The sequence below is a fragment of the Anguilla rostrata genome, chromosome 14, assembly GCF_018555375.3.
Source record: "Anguilla rostrata isolate EN2019 chromosome 14, ASM1855537v3, whole genome shotgun sequence".
Lineage (NCBI taxonomy): Eukaryota > Metazoa > Chordata > Actinopteri > Anguilliformes > Anguillidae > Anguilla > Anguilla rostrata.
In genome coordinates this window covers 12,729,011-12,746,860 of record NC_057946.1, presented here as the reverse complement: position 1 = coordinate 12,746,860, position 17,850 = coordinate 12,729,011, and the positions used below count along the sequence as shown (strand labels likewise).

At 39.5% G+C, this 17,850-nt stretch overlaps 1 protein-coding gene across 5 annotated transcripts in view; it reads right to left on the bottom strand.

Moving 5' to 3' along the window:
- edil3b (EGF-like repeats and discoidin I-like domains 3b) overlaps positions 1–17,850 on the bottom strand; it is a 111,247-nt gene that overhangs the window by 4,220 nt on the left and 89,177 nt on the right. For all 5 annotated transcript variants that reach the window (XM_064308126.1, XM_064308127.1, XM_064308128.1 and 2 more), the window contains one exon: positions 11,252–11,407. In XM_064308126.1, the coding sequence (XP_064164196.1) occupies positions 11,252–11,407 (156 nt within the window). The remainder of the gene's footprint in view (positions 1–11,251; positions 11,408–17,850) is intronic.

The window sequence follows — 17,850 nt, the reverse complement described above, 5'->3', positions numbered from 1 at the left end:
CTATGCAGGGAAATGCACCTTCTTTCTCCTTCACTGTCACACATGATGGAGAACATGGCATAATGTTATTCAAAGGTTACACTTTTTCATGGATACTTTATAGGTTTTACCTCAACGCTAAGCATTCAAAATAGTAACTAACACGTTTGTCTGGTACTTGATACATTGAAGGATGTCACTAGAACACTGCAATGGGCAATATGTGTAATTAATGTAATCAAAATGATAATCATACACCTGGTATCATCATCAAGTAATTGCCCCTACCCACATAATGATGAATCCTGCAACCCCATCTTTAAAAATGTTGATTTAAGAAGACATGCAGAGAAAGATACCTGAGTGGGTTATCACAACCAGAATGTAATTGCCTGTAGTTAGCACCCTATACACACTGTCAGGGATAAAGAGGAAAGAAGGGTTTTGACAGCAGCAAGGCAGTACCAATGACTGCATGACAGGCAGATTAGTGACATTTATACCTTGGACAAAACCATCTGTCACCAGCCTTGAACAGGGTTGTTGTCCTCACAGTCGATTCCCGTTGAGTCAGAACTACAACTCTGTCTAGGACTCTGACTGTGATATTGACTGTGATTGCCACTCCCTCAGCTCCAGAGCACTCAGACTGTAATTATGGTTTAACAGGCCAACGTGTAAATGAGCAGTTTGAAACCATAAAACTTATTTTAAGTGAATTGCAGTATTTCTGAAGCACTGACAGTGAAACTAAAACTTCACTATTGCTATTGTGATGGAAGGGCCTTTCTTTTACAACAGCTGACTGTCAGGTGCATTTGAATACTAAATTTGGTGAAAGGCCCCTTGCGGCAGCATAGATTTACATCAAACACTCTTGTTTGTTTTGGAAAGGAAGAGACAAAATATCCACATTTACAGGGAATGCCTTGGGAAGACTGAAATGTGACTACTCCCACCCAATTCACTGTGAATTCCTCATATCAAAGTCACACAAGGCTAATGAAATATTTGGCTTTCCCACGCTTTGAGCTGTGAATAGACAGCTGCTCGATCCTTCTTTGGAAGACCCGAAAGAGTGCGCTCATCAGATCTTTATCACCCTTTTTCCTCCAGAGACCAGCCCAGCAATTGAATGACAATCCTCATACCCTCAATGAACCGCTATCTTTGGTGATTGAGGGTGAGCTAAACACTAAGAGCCGGAAGTTCAAGTGGCTGGGTATGGGTGGGGAGGGTGGCCTGCTACTGAGGAGGCTAATGCTGAGGGACTTGGTGTGGGTGGGGAGGGTGGCTCCTTTAACGCCGTTCACCTTCAAAGCATGTTGGTTCCAAAACATTCCTGGACAGTTATGGTAAATGTTCCCATTTTTCTGGCTCCTTAGATGTTCTTGTATATTATTTTTAGTCATAAGGAGAATGGTGGAGCTTACTCCATAGTTTCCCATTTTGGTGTATAGAAAGCACCAATAGATGTAAAAGAAAGTCAACCAAGCTGGACATTTGTATGCAGACTGCTGTGTGGGGAAAAAAATGAAACCAGAAAAAAGCAGCTGGTTATAGGACGCCCATAGGGAACCTTCTCCAAATGACAGCTCCTACGTGTACAGTCTATCAGCACTTGGTGACATTGCTCTTATCTTACACTTCTGGCAACGACTCAAATTTCACATACTGGTCAGCTTCTAATGCATCAAAGCAAGGAAACTGCACTCATACTGCTTAAAAGGCACAATGTATTGTGTGTTTTTAAAGAAAAATATGACATGTTATGCAAAGGATATGTAAATTTCTGTCAGGATTCCTTTGATATTTTAATATTATAATTCATTTATTTTTCTTTTTATTATTTGTTTTATTTAATTGCGTAACCCCTCCCCTCAGGCATTCAGTAAATTCAACAGAAAAGAAATAAAAATCACACACACACATGCTCGTAAACTCCACCACACACCTATACTTCTACACACACAAAAGAGAAAATAGGCAGCATAGCCCAAGGGCTTGACTCATGCATTTCAAAGAAAGCCTACGATGGTACAGCAAACTGTCAGACCATTTTAGTTGCCTTTGTATTTGAAATATACATTAAATAGTATTTTGCTTTAGGGTACCACTCATGTCACAGACAGTTAAGTGCTTTTACTTAATCCTGCTTTGATTTCAAAGGATTCCAACTGATACACACCAAACATAGAATGGTATTATATGCCTATCTATTTGTTTGGTAAAGGGGTCAATTTTTAATACAAAACAAAAAAAGAACATAAAAGAACAAATATGACTCAATGTTCAGAAAAACAGCGCAACAGATATTTTATATTGAAAATGATCGGAAAAAGCAATCTCCAAGACAGCTCCAATGTAAGATCAAGGTAGAAGTCAAAGTAGAGGTCAAATGAATTATGTGCATTTGACGATGGCTGAAACCAGATCCAAGGGCCATTTAAATGCCCACCCAAACCAACAAAACAGACAAAACCAACAGAAAGATGAGCTCTGCAACTAAAAGCAGGACACATGCCCCCGTACAGGACCACATAACTCCCAAGATGAGTGTTGCCTATAAGTTTGTTTCACTAATGGTAAGTATCTTTCCCATGTCCAGTGATAATACAGTACATTTAACAGCTGTGCTTCATACTCTGGTCATGGCAAGAACCTCCTGAGAGAATGGCTGGGGTGAACGGTAACATGAGAGCATTCACTGTACTGTTCTCTGAAGAAAGAGTGTTCATCATCCCTATTCTCTGTGATGAAAATTAAAGAGATTGCGCAAATGGGAAGCAAGCAACTTAAACTTTCTGAAACTTATTGAAAACCTAAGCCAAGAATCAGTTAAAATACTGAATACTCATAATTAAATGCAAGTATTAAAAAAAATCTTAACAAAGACAGTCCATTGAATTAATCACACACCAGAACAAACTCATCAAACTTTGCCACATGGCCTTTTGTGCACCCTGGGGCCTGGGTTCAACTTTCCATTCTGCTGGTTTGTGATTCTTTCCACAGATTCTTTAAACACACTGGATACTTAGCTCCCGCATCCCCATACTCTCTGCTTCTTATCTACAATTGCAGCCATTGCAGCATTTATTAGTCCTTGACTTGAATTACTTTTCAGAGGGTGCATAAAATTGAATGTTTGAGCTGCAGTGCATGGGAAACAGAGCTTTTAATACCGAGCTGAGAATCTGGTCAGCCTAAAGAATCTGTGTTAGATTCTCGAGCCTCACGCACCAACCCGTGAACCATACGCAGATGTGTTTCATGGTTGTGGTATGAAAACACAACACAGCTACCATGGCTACCACAAACACATGCGTATGAGGTATGCTTTGATATACCATAACCATTAGACTTTCTCCGTTGCTGTTCTATTGAGTAGTTTTACACCGTTTTATTCTAAACTGAGTTGACGTGCACAGATTCTAATACATAATTACTTTGTTCAGATATCTTTTGTTTAATTTATTTGTAAAGCAACAGAAAATTATTTCTTCTCAAATTTGTGTTGGGGGGGGGAAGAGACACTTGAGAGCAGAGAAGTGTTCCGAGAGTGTGAGGGGAATACCTCCTGTTCAGTACGTGTTCAAATGTTTATTTAAGAGAAATGGGATTTGACTGTCCTTCATCAGCATGCAGGAGGCGTGCTGGGCGCCGGCTGGTCAGCGTGGATTTGGAACCAGTGTGTCACGTTTGATAAACCGTTGCGAGTGTTATTAAGGGGTCACGGTGGTGTGAACACAGCAGTGGTTTGGCTGCGGGGGGGCGCTGATGAAATTATTCACCCTTCTTTGCATTTTCTCTTCCTCTCAGTCCAACATCTCCCCTGAACCGCAGTGCAGCATGTCATTAGAGCTCTGTTTTTTTAAGCATTATGTTGCTTTTTGTACTGATTCAATGACCAGTGACCACAATCTTAATTACACTACAGAGTGAATGCATAGTTTAGCATGCCCCCCAATTCTCCTCCACAAATTAACAAACTTATATCTTTATAATACTGCAGAGGATGATAGCAAGGCAGTGTTTTGCTACAAGAATTGTTCTCATCTAGGTATTCATGGAAACAATTCCCAAATCCACCACAGTACTTAATAGGAGTGAGATTATATGAGATTGTAATAAGGAGCGAAGGGTATAGGAACCCGACTGAAAGAGTTGGTGGAGAGAAGCAGTTATGGTCATGCTATGTACTGCAGTGGTCTATGGGATCAGCCTGGTGTTAAAGGATCATGAATTTTAGATCCTGGGTGAGACAGAAAGAGGCTGCATAATGAGATCCCCACTGCTCTGTAAAAGGGCCTTAAGTTGGGACTGCCCTGTGTTTCCCACACCCAGCCAGCCAAGTGAACAAATAAGAAGTGTGTGTGTGTGTGTGTGTGTGTGTGTGTGTGTGCATATGTATGTGTGTCTGTACTTATGTGTGTGAATGTGAATAATATTACAAAGTGATGATGCTGAGGAACCTGTGGGAGTGGCAATGTCTTGTCAGAGCAAATCTATTACCCAGCATAAACAGGCCCCAGTGACTCGTATCTCTAACGTGCAGTTCCTACTCAAAAAGTAATTCAGTACGTTGTTGGACTATTGAAAATCAAGTGTGTTCCTGAAATAATATTAACCTAGTTGTTTCAAGAGAAAGCACATGGAAAAAATAATTGGAGTAGATCTCTGTTTTGCCCATTACTCTTATTTTTTTTATCTTCGATTCAAATTTTCCTTTATTTTTCATTAATTCAGATTATTCTAATTTGTTTCACAGCATTTTAGTCATTTGATTAAAGAAAATGAAGAAGATAAAAAATGAAGAAGAATAAAGAAAAATCTCATTTTAAGCCACGTCCTGAGACCAGTGACTGCGGTTGTCTAGGGTCTTTACACGGGCTGCACAAAATCATATTGCACTAACAGCAGGAGAATAAAGATACGAGCCAATCGTCAAAATGCTGGATTTCATTGGTATTGTGTGATGCAATGCATTTGTGGGCTGCATTTAAAAATAAAAATATGATATCCAGAGCCGGTCATAGTAGTCTTAATAGCTAGGGAGCACATGTTGTTCTCATACTTTGAACTCTTTGTTAGATTTGTGACGATGACATACAGTTATTGGCACAAAGTGAATTTCCCTTCAGTTGTTCAGTTATTTCACTTAACCTCCAAAGACCCAATTCATTTTCATCCCCTGTAGGGGACATGGGTCTAATCTCAAGTAGGAACATAATCTCAAGAATTGTACATCCGACTATGCTGAAGCTGACACTACTAGTGATATTCTGTAAAACATAGTTTTAAAAATATTATTTATTTTATTTTGCTTGATTTATTTTATTTGCCAAAGTCATTAAACAAACGTACAGACAAATTACTGAGAGCTGCCCAGCAGTGTCGATTGCTCAGTCAAGATAGCACAATAAAGCCTGAAGGCTTATTTCCATCATGGTCCCACAGGGAGGAGAGCAGAGAGGGGATAGGAGGAAGAGAGGCAGCACTTCAGCAGACTAAGTTGGGTACAGCAAGCAGCAACAATCATTACAAACAACCGAATCAACCAAACTCAATAGATAGAATAGAGTAGCATTACCTCTTTGAACTCACAAATACAATACAAAAATAAAACATGAAGACAACTGACACATTTATCACAGAAAAACTAAGGTCCATTATCCATGAGCCATTAAAAAATAAATAGTCTTAAAGCTACCAAAGATTGTAATCTCGTTATGATAGCTGAGTATAAAAGTTTTTCCTGACTGTAGGGGGTACAATGTCTGTGATACTACCTCTAGTGGAGTATTTGTGTACCCCCTCACCAAACTAAAACAGTTCATCAGATATTTGGCAACATTCCCATGTTCTATTCTGTGATTCTTGAACCTTCAGCCATCTATATGAGATCTCATAGGTAGATTCAGAACTACCTGAAATCAATTTGTTTTGTGAAGCCTGCAGCCAAGTTTTTAAATATTTAATGATACCACTGAACCATGAGCTGCAAGTGCGGTCATTTTCATTGCAATACGCTTTGTCATCCAAGACACTTGTATTATGTAAAAAAAAAAATCAAAATAGACTTTTTTTTCTGCTGGGTCTCAGAGGGGTATCCCTACCAAGAACCTACTGAAATAACCGTTTTATGCTATTTTTTATGCAATCGACTGTATGTCTTTCATACAGATGAATCATTCATTGACTGTGCCCGACAAGGGACTCCAACCTGCAAACCGTGTCGATATGAAGCTAGGGCTCCAACCCAGTGCCACAAAATGGAACCTGTATTGTGATAACTATATTATTGAGCCTCCTAACATGCAAGATGTACAAACTAACATGAAGATGTGCAAACTGGCACAAGCTCATTCATCCATCAAATTGTTAGATATGTATGCATATAAAATAACCTTGATAATGAAGCAATAAGGTCACTTTGTGTTAGTTCCCATTTAATAAGATATTTCACAGCCATGAACTTCAATTAATAAACCAAATTCCAATCTTTGAGCAGGAGCATGGAGCAAATAATTTATCCACAACTACCCACAATGCCTGGAAAATAACTTTCATAGGGCACACAAGGAGATTCTACATTGACCGCAGTTCTGCATTGACCTCAATTTCAGCAATATTAACTGGATTTATAGAAACCTTTATGATACAAGAAAGTAGTTCCTACAAGGGCATTATTGGTGTGAAAGAAAGTACATCAGAATCTCATGCACACACTCACACACACATGCACATGCATGCACAAACAAATGGGCCAAGAGAAGAAGCGAAGTCAGAGTTGATTGAAATATGACAAGAGCTTCTCCCTCGTTGCCCCTAGAGACCCATCGGCTGTCACTGTTGTTTTCGGAGACAAATTGGAAAAAGTCAGATGACTCGGGGAAACAAAGGACAGGAAGAAAAATAAGGAAAAATAAATAAAGATGGGGAAACAAAAATCTAAATGCAAGAGACTGACAAAAATTGAGGCAGGGGCTATTCCTCAGTGTCAGACCAAAAAAGGACAGCAGTGCTGATGAACAACTAATTTAACTGAGTAAATCAAAATTGCTGTCTCACCATCTCTCCCATCCACTGCATATTAGTTTTTTTTTCTAGCCAAAAAATGCAGTACATTTAGTACAATCATGCATCTACTTATGGCTTTACGCCTTAAAAACGCAGAATAAATGATAGCTTGGGCATCATGAAACTACCAAAATGCATTGAATAGGCAGCAGCAACAACAAGAATTAGAAAATTTAAGCTACACTTGGAGCTGAAAAGAAGAAAGTAATCCTTAATTGTAAAATCTAACTCGTTTCGGAATATAGCCATCCTCGGGGTTTCATCAAAGAATGAAAAAATATGCATCGGTGGGGATGATAAATGAATACACATACTGAAAAATAACCATACACAATATCTCAGATTGAGCTGAACTGAAGTACTTTCAGACTGGCCTTCACTCAATTGCCCACGTCTTCTAATCTCAGTCTTTTCACCTGCCAGTGATCTTGCAGATTTTTTGTTTTTCTAAATTAAAGAGTCTGGGATTTTGCTAATATAAGCAAGCATATCTAATTTTCTCTTTCAGCCTGTCAACAAGGGGATGGAATCTTGAGTCAAATTTCTCACAGGTTTCATGCGATTATCAAGTGAAAGAAACACACTGACTGGTGCCTTTAAACACGCTTGTCACACGTCACAAAGCGATGTGTATTACAATGTCTTAATGGACCTGACAGAGGAACGAAAGCAAAGAGAAGCTCAAAACATGGAATGATTTGACTTTCCTTGTGCTTGTCTCTGAAACAATGGCTGTCATGGTTTCATTCCTGGTGGCATCCTCAATCATTGATCGGGTACTAATGAAGCGCCATGAAAGAACACATAGAGGCAATGTCCTGGAGGTGGGGGCATTACACCAAGTGTGGTTAAGCCCTGCATTACCTGTATGGGCCAGTCACTCCCCGATGACTTCCAAATTGCACCTGTTATGCTCTTCCATTGACCTCTCAGTGACCAATTTAAAACAGGAGACCACACAGCGGATGAGATGGAGACTGCCAATGTTATTTAAGTCTTCAGATAAGATAGAGAGCATGAATAATGGGATTTAGATTTTTTGTATGACATTTCTTTAAAAATTTCAACTTTAAACCTGGTTTGAGCCTTTGAGTGATGGGTGTGAAATCGCTTGAGCGATTCATCATTTGGACTGCATAAAAACAGAATAAGACTGGCACAGGAGATTCAAGAGCCTGAAAACCCATCTTACCCCCCTCCTAGCCCCAGGAAACATTCAGTACTAGGAATCAAAGTTAATCTTAACCTAGAGCTGCATCCCATGTAGCACTCAGAGTGATTATCAGAGGACGTCCAGGGGAAACGGTTCATTAGAGGTTAATCTGAAAACATCACGGTCATTGCAGACAACCCCACTCGTCATTAGACTTGACAGCCACCTAATTAACCCCACGCCGTCACCTTGGTGCGTCTCTAAAAGCGAGTCTGTGGGCGACTGCCACCCCCACCCGCTCATACAACTGGTGTTGTCCCGACAACAACCTCTGCGCCCATGTGGTCCCCTCCTCTGAGGACAGGTTTCAGCCTGGCGAGTGCACAACGCATTCGGATGGCGGACGTCCCACGGCTTTTGTGTGACGGGGGCATTTTTTATTTCAGTTATGCCTCCTACTCTTGCTGCTGTCCCTATTCTAATTTCCCCTGGCTGCTTGCATATTTTTAACAGAATTCCCTGAGCTATTTAATTGAAAATAAAGTAGTCAATAAGTGGTTTAAAATAACACTGAACATTTATATATGGAAGTATCTACTGGAAAGTGAATCTGCCTTTTTAAAAATGAACCTGCCTGGAAAATGAATCCGCCTTTTTGAAAATGAACCATATGACAATTTAGGCTGAACTTACAATGCACTCTGTAAAAGCAATATACTGCAATTTTCTCATATAATATCGTAATATAATATAAAAGATAACACCATGATATAAGGGCAAATGTACACATTATCCCTATCTGATACTGAACTATATATATATATTTTAAATACTTGCATGCTAGGTGTGGCCAAAACAGTTTTCTCTTAGTTGCATATATCCTCCTGGGTGTTATTTAAATTGTAGTCTCCTCACCTTTCAGTGATGAAAACAGGAAACTGCTGGAAACTGTTTGACATATTTACCTATTCAATTATTTAAAATATATTTTTTGGCAAACTCATTTCCAAAGCAGCTTTCAGACAAGTTTGTCCATGACGTTTCCTGGGGTTGTGCTAAGGCAATTGCAGTCATTGCCATACCCCTGCGATACCTGCCTGTGCCCCCTCCCTGACAAGTCTGTGGAAGCCTTCCAGCACTGGGAGATTGAGATTGCTGAGTAGAAAATTACACTCTGTATGCAGTGGCCCATGTCCAAAGATCATCTTGTGCGCTGAAATTATAAACTCTTCAAGCGCAGTGTTCTCATGCTGAAGATGAGAGAATTTCTGAAGCATGGCTCACCGAAATGATTAAATAAAGTTTATTGGCAAGCTTGAGTTTACATTGACATGTCATCCAAAAATGTGTGGATCATATAAATGTTTCACCAGCCTTGTGATTTAACTGCCATTTAAAGGGATAGTTCACCTGCTAGATTCATAAAGAAAATATTATTTCGCTTTTAATATACGGTATGTGTTCGATTTAATGTGTTTTTGAAATGTCTGCATGCCCAGATACTTGCCATTGTAAAGTTAGCAGGTCATCATAAAATCAAAAACAACAGTTGCAATAAACAGACACACATACACACATGCATGCGCGCGTGCGCACACACACACATTCAAAAACAAAAAAATTATCTGGTGGCTCTCAGGGATTTGAATATTGATTCAGAATACCAGCTTCTGTCTTTTCACAGTGTATAACCATGAGAGTTCCCATATGTCAAAAGAAACAATGGGCATGCATATATAATTTAAGTGCTTACACGTTTGGTATCAGGAGGGTTCACATCCGCAGCATTATGAGATTTAAAATGACGTGCTGTTCTCACACAAACGCCTGAAGCAGATTTCTGGCAGTGCATTGTTCGTGCCTATTATGTGAATTGTTATCTGAGCTTGTCTGGAAATCACCTCAGAGCTGCCTCAGCGCAACCCTGCGCCACAGATAAAAAGATGCTGTTCCCACAAAAAACAGGGTAAACTTACGTCACTGCGCTAATATAGACCATGGCCTATAAATCACATGAGCGTGTGGGCCCATGTGGAACGGTGTACACAGTAAAACCTACACCTACCTGCAGATTCTACGTTACATTCCTTGCAGTTAACATGTATGCCTGTACAAAAGCAACGAGACGGTATATAATATATATAATATACATGGAAAACTAGTAAAGGTAAAATAAAATATGTGAGAAGTGAAGCAAAGCCCTTTGGTCTCACTTTATTTGAGCAGTGCGTCATATTGTATCAAAGACTCAGAAAGTGTGTAAAAGGATTGCATTATTCACAGAGGGGGTTATGCCCATGTATCATTTCCAGCTGAAAATGTTATATTAAATTGCAACAAAATATTGGAGGCTTTTTGCTTAGTTTTTCAAGTGGGAGGTGCAATCACAAATAAAATGCCATGGCCATTACTTGATTTAGCCAGTTCTGAAGCTGAAATGTCACATTACTTTCTGTACATGGACAACACTTCTCAGACAAGGTATATATGTATATACAGAAACCTCAAAGCACATTTGTAAGCTGCTCTGGATAAGAGCAACTTATAAATCAGGACAACAAAGTCGCAGTCTCTTTTCCACCTCAGACTGAAAACACAGCTATTTAAATTCCATCTTGTCCAACTTAATGCTGAACATTAACTATGGCTTTACTATCTCGACCAATCCTATATTGGAAATGCTATCGCCAAACCCATTTGCTATTTGAAACAAAACATTATCATGTCTCACTCATCCACCTGTAACGATGGACTGAACTTATGTACATACAACTTCTAGTAAGCTTTGTATAGCAACTACCATAGGTTGTGACCTTTTTGAGCTGGCACCAGCTTTCCTGAACCTTCTGAATACCCTAAAGTTACTTTGGATGACCGTGTCTGCTAAATGCCTCAATGTAATGGTAATGTAATGTATAGAATGCGCATAGCATCTATGGTCCTGATCTATAGCTTTAATGCTAAACTTTGGCTGGCAAAGCATCTACCAGGCAGACACTAGACCAATAAAAAAAACCCTAATCTCAGATGACTTACCTTGTCTTTCCTTGTTTTTTCATCCTGATAAACAGTCCATCTTTCTCCATCATTGCTGTAAGCCAGTTTGTAGGACCCCACAAACTGGACATGTCCAAAATCTTTGGCTCCTTGGGTGATGATGCCGGTGATCTTGGTGGGGATGAGCAAGTCAACCTGAGGGACAGGTAAACAGAAGAGACTTGAATGACTTATAAAAGTAAATATGATAAAATACATTTTCAGTATAGAATATTGAGGATAGATAAAGATTTTGAACAAAACGGCATAATTTTTCAGTGCTGTTCCATACATATGCAGTATTGTTTTAAAGAGACATGCCTTTAGAAAGCATGCCAAACCTTTTTATTAACCTAAATAAGTTCTAATTATATCAGTATATTACATAAACAAAATCTCTCTGGTCTCTCATTTAAATCATACAATAAAAAGACATATAAAAGTCTATACAACAGACTAATAAACTCAGGCTGTCATGAACAGGTACAGAAAAAGTGAAAATACGGCAAAGAAGATTAAGGATGTGCAGTGTAAAGGAGGACAACCTTCATCAAAATTGGAACTACCAAGCGGTAAGTTTTGATTAATTAACCAAATCTAAATCTGAATTTGAACAAATCTAAATGAAGCAATCTAAAGCCAGTCAGGTACGTGTGTGCTGAATAATGGCCACATTTGGCTAATAAAAGCAAACGACAGAGACCAAATTACGCTGAACATCGTTTATAGCACTTCAGAAGTCATCAGACCGTCTTCAGGTCGGCCACTAAACAAAATCACTCAGTGAATCCAATTGAAAAGAAAATAAATAAATGTACGCATTTGCATTTTGCACAGCCCTGGTTAGAGCGGTCACAGCTCACTGTCACCCCCTAGAATTTGCTTCAATTTTTTTTAAGGGGCTATAACCACAAATTTGACAGGCAGCCTTTTTTTTATACTCACTGTTCTGTCACCCTTCAGATGAAGCTGAAATATTCACATTTGATCCATAACGTAAAATTCACCAAGGACACTTACAGTATGTCACAATGGGTGTTTTGTGCTGTAATACATTATCAGAATCCAGCCAGTTACTAAATGTAATCTCTTGTAGAGTCCAGGATGAATACAGGAGATGAGAAAATGGAGTCTAAAAAATATGTGCTATGACTAAGTACTGTACATGATGACATAATTATAACAACTTCTATAAATCCACATTCATAAGAAAGCACTAACAGGAGACACAGCACTGTATATCAGTTCTTAAAGAAGGAGGAGCAGTACGCATAGCATGGTGTGGTCTCAGAACTACAGTTAGGAAACTGTGTTTTAGACCCGTCCTATGCAATCTTCCCAGAAGTACCATAGGGTCTGCAAACTCTCTTCCTTATAGTCAAAATTAGAGTCTTCTTAATGTGACCCCTCTAATTCAGTGTTAGAAGTTTAAGAGCACACTCCCTCTCAGATTTGAGACTTCGCCTTTCTAGTCTGTCACCTGCATTCAAACAGTTTCTGTCCTTAACTTTGACTAACCAATAAAGTGAAATATAACTGTTTTCTTTATAACATTTACATTTTATGCTGACGTTCAATAGCTGCCCTTGTAGAAAGGGATTAAAAGAGATTGTAGGTATTTATTTATTTTATAAGCAAGTCAGGTGAAGTGCTTTCTCGAGCCTGCTTAAGTAGATGCTCAATTTTCTAATCATTATTGCTACACTGCCTCTCAATACCAACAGTTTGGTAGGTTCAGCTCTCACCAAATTACTCTACTGAACATTCTGAGACAAAAATGAACTAATTGTCAGCCATGTATTTACAAATATTTACTGAATCTAGGACTGGATTTGGGTTACTAAAACAAGGTTACAATAGACCACAGGAAGTTGATATGTCACAGAAGTAAATTAGTCAAGTAAATGCAATTTTTGGTATGGCACCAATGTGTGTCCTGTTTGAACCCAGTTTAACTGTCCCTGGTCTGTACAGTGCCTTGAAACAAAACAGAGGTCTGTATTCAATCAATATTAGTCAACTTTGATTCACAATTCGACATGTTATTTTCTTCTCCCACAAACACAACTTTGCAAGCTAAAGCAATCATCAAAATTAACTTTCTCAGTTGTGAAGGAAAGCAATTTGCATACTGATTGAGTCCAGACCGTAGGTAATGTCTTTGTATTCCTGTTGTCACACAATGATAATAGGACTCTATCAACACAGCCTTATGCTTCCATCTTGCAACAATCAGATTCATTATAAATACACAGACAGTTATTGCATCCGGTGCTTTTCATTTCAGTACCACGGGGACGCTTGAAATTCATCCCTCTTTGAGGAGTCCTGGCCATTGAGGAGCCACAAAGCTTTCTCTCTGATTACTTGCAATGCACAACAAGTGTAATCTCATCCAGGTCCAAGCCTCCACAGACCCAAATGCACATCGCCAAGGGCTTTGGTGTAATTGCTGTCCCAGGTCACGGTCACAGCGGCCTGTCCCCGCGATCCCCCCTGGCTTCTGATGCCGAACCGAACCGAGACGAAATAAGCTCATTAAAGGGGAACACACTTAGCGGCGAAACGCTCCGAATCCATTTTCCACACAGGCAAATGCATGCCTTTGAAGTCTCGCCGCAACCTATCAACGCCCGTGGCAGCGCCATTTAATCTGCTCATTAATCTTCCATGCTCCTGAGGACACGGAGACATGGCTGTGCCCGTTTCACCCGGTGAAAGCCGAAAGAATGAATCCGTTTCACACTGCGGTATAGTATATCATGCATTAAATGCATAAAACTGTTTTAAAGTATCGTACAATGTACTAAATATCAAACTTTTCATATAGAACCCCAAAAACATTTACATCTGTGCATAGCACTTGATAATTTCTATTCAAGGATGCATGTCTTAAGTATTCCAATGCAATTATATATGCATTACATATTATAAAGAATGGTGCACTCATTATGTAGGTACATATATGTGATAGCGCAGAGTAAGCAGTCTATTCAGATGTAATTAAATATTAATTACACATGTATTTGCACAGATAAAAAGTGTCAAGGGAGAATGAGAGGCCCTTGTGGCCCGCAGTTGTGGTGTAAGTGCTAAAAGGCTAGCTTCACAAACATACACGCACAAAAGTACACACACACACACACACACACACTGTGTTGAAGGGTGGTTCATGGGGAGATTGAGGGTGTAGGTTTCAGTATTCAGGAGCATGATAACCCCACAACGCACATGAATATATATATATATATATATATATGAATAGTAAGAGGCCAATACTTCCCATTCTGAAATCATGTGATTCCTTTGACTCTCAAATTGCACACGCTAGCCCCCCTTTTTCCCAGGGACAAATGCCTGCAGGCTAAACTCTAGGCTGTGTATTATATACAGTTCATTCAAGGCCAATTTTTATGTATAGTCCAAGTGCCCATGTACTTACTGCATCATACCATGCCCCATCAACTCCTGAATGGCGCAGCCACCATTAAACCCTCAACGGAGGCGAGAGAAATCACTCGCCATGCTCCGCTTCTTGTGTTGCAACAACGAGGGATAAACGACACCCTGTGATCTGCCGTCCGTGATAAAATGGCTAACAGACTAGAAAAGCTCTTCTAAACCCCCTTTTCTTTTTATTTGTTTATTTTATTTTATTTATTTTTACAGAATTGTCTTTAGCCATAAAATATGTGCTTTAAAATAGGATACATCTTACACAGAACATTATCTGTTGTCACGGCATGCCATGGATGTCATTTTTTTTCTGCACTGCTTGCGTGCAATGACAGGAGAGATGTCCCTGCCAGCATATATTACAGCTCTGCTCAAACGACCTCCTCTCTTTGCAACTGGAAGGAGCGGTTCAGCTGGGTCAATTCAGGAAGTAATTAATTGAATGAAGTGCTTAAGTGCTCAGGTGAAAAGCCTACTGTGCAATATGGCATGCGGATTAACGCTGAATAACCTCCGTACCAGGTGTGTAATCTATTCCACAGAGTTTATTTCATTTCACTTCTGGTTGTGGGGTGTGCTAGTTGTACAGAAACCATCCATTGTGTCAGGTTAATGGACTATTGTTAAATCCAGGTGCCCTTTAAATGTACCCTGTGGTTTTGGTGAATAACTAAGAGCAAAGGCCACTGTTAATATTGAAATTGAAATAGGTATTTAAAAAAAAAAATCACAGAGCGTACGCAGAATTTCGACAATATGACCCTGCCAAAAGGCCATTTACTTTTTATCTTATTTTTTCTTCAGCTTAAAAAAGCACCTTCATGTCCCAATATGCCTTCTGAATATTCCACCAGGACCAAATACGCCAAAAACAACATTGCCAATCAAAGTGCTGGCGAATAAAAGCAGCCCTATTTTTGGCTGGACCGCAACAGCGGGGCCAGCTCGACAAACGCGAATGTCTGTGACTGACTGAGTGAGTGATGAAGTTACACCATTGGTCGGCCGGATCATGTGTGTTAGGTACAGCCATATACTAGGTTTTAACCTGGTCTTGTTTCTTTGGAAGCAGTTTTCCAAGACATGTTGGTGTTCACTGAACTCACCAAACTGCGTTTGTAAGGGGAAAACGCAAACAAACAAACAGCAGCAACAACAGCGGAAAGCATTTTTTTATATCTTGTGTCCAATATGAGGATCACTAGTCCCTGAGAATAAAAAAAATGGAATTTATAGTGCGTTGGTCAGTTTACTGCAGGATATTGCTCAATGTTGAAATGTTCGACATGCAAAGCTGCAGCTGATTCTTTCTAAACACCTGAGAAACAGATACAATGGGCTTTCATGGCTGCAGTGTTAACAAACGTCTTCTGATTCCAAAAGTCTTTGATCACACGCACTTTTCTAGGAAACTGGTGAGAGAGAGGTTTTTCACGTATCGTATGATTAATCCTGGTATCATATAAACCTGCAGAAGAGATAGTGTTGTGGTTTCAGGCCGCAGGAATGTGGTGCTCCAACACTCCAACATTGCCTGAGGGGCCTGTACAAACACAATGGGAAACTGCACCTTGAACCGATGATATAAATTAGGCTATGAAAATAACAGGCTACACAAATACATACCAACTATGGGAAAGCTCACTAAAATATGTGTTTAACAAAATCTTTTAAGCAAAAATTTTGAATGATTTAACTTTCTGGCAAATCAACACAGTAATTTCCTTCTGCAGGAATTTTTTTTTTTTCTGTGGTGAGGTTATTGCAAGTGTCGTTTTAAAAGGCATTGACACAAATTGAACGAGTGATTCTGCACAAGTTTTTGTTGGTATCCTCTAATGGCAACAGATGTTGGCATTGACACAATAAACAATTAATAATGGGATTAGATGTATTTTGTTGCCCCTAAGCCCAGTTCAACTTTTCATGTAAAGTTACAATACTAAAAGCACTGACTCATTGGCTTCTCATATATTGCCATTCTACATGCACATATGCCAAGAGACTATAGCGATATTGACAGGCACCCAGCAATTTGGAACTACAGACCAGAGGTTCGGATGAGTGTTGGAACAAACCGAAAGAGCCCTTCACTTTTCCGCACTTACGGGTTGAGTACATCAAGGCATAAAATCTAAATCCATTTACAAGGTCAGCGCCGAGAAACCGCATCCCATAATAGATTTTGCTTCAGTGAACTGCGTGATTTGAAGGCAAAGAGGGGGAAAAAAGCTACGCTTCAGATTATTACAGCCTGCCACTGCGTCAGTTCTTTTACGTCCTTCTCCGCTCGACATGGCGTTCATTCACAATTTCACCCGTTTTTGCTGGGAGCTAAGGCATGATAAATCTGATTTTATCTCCTCATCTGTATGTCACTGACCCAGCCCCGCACTGCAAATCTGCTGAGAGTGTATCTACAGCACAAATTATTTACCAACAAGCTCTCCCCCTCGGACCACTACAGCTTTATAAAATCCCAGGAAGGCCTCAGATCTGATGAGTCGGTGATCAGAAGCAACCACGGCTCACAACTGGCAGTCAGATACGATAAGGCTTGCATATATAATGTGCCATCTTTACAGGGTTGAGTCGATATGCACATTCAGGCTAATTGGGGCTCATTCTAAAAGTTCAGAAGAAGTCAACTCCTCTGCCCCGATGAGTGAAGCATCACCTCTTTGCTGTCAGATGCTGTGAATACTGAATCATACACACAAAACTAAGGTGTTTAGACCAAGATCTCATCTGACAGCAGCCAATGCCATTAAACACGTTGGCCCAGATTCAATCACAATTTATCATTTGACTTAAAAAGTAAACTTTAGTGGTAGTTTTTTCCTCACAATGTAATCACTACAAATTAATTTGCCAAGCTGTGTTTCTGAGGAGAGAAGTGAACACATGCATTAAGGATTTGTGCCAGTAAAAACACGCCGTTATTTGGATCCATATATTTGCAATTCACAGAGATCAATCTTCTGGCTTCTAAAAGGACTAATTTTTTTTTACCAGATTAAATAATTATAAACAATCTGTGAGATTTCCTGAAACCACTTAGGTGTCTCATAACTTTGGTTCTACTGACATATTGTAGAACATATGGCAGCCTAGCAACAACTCTCACTTGCATGCTCTCTCTC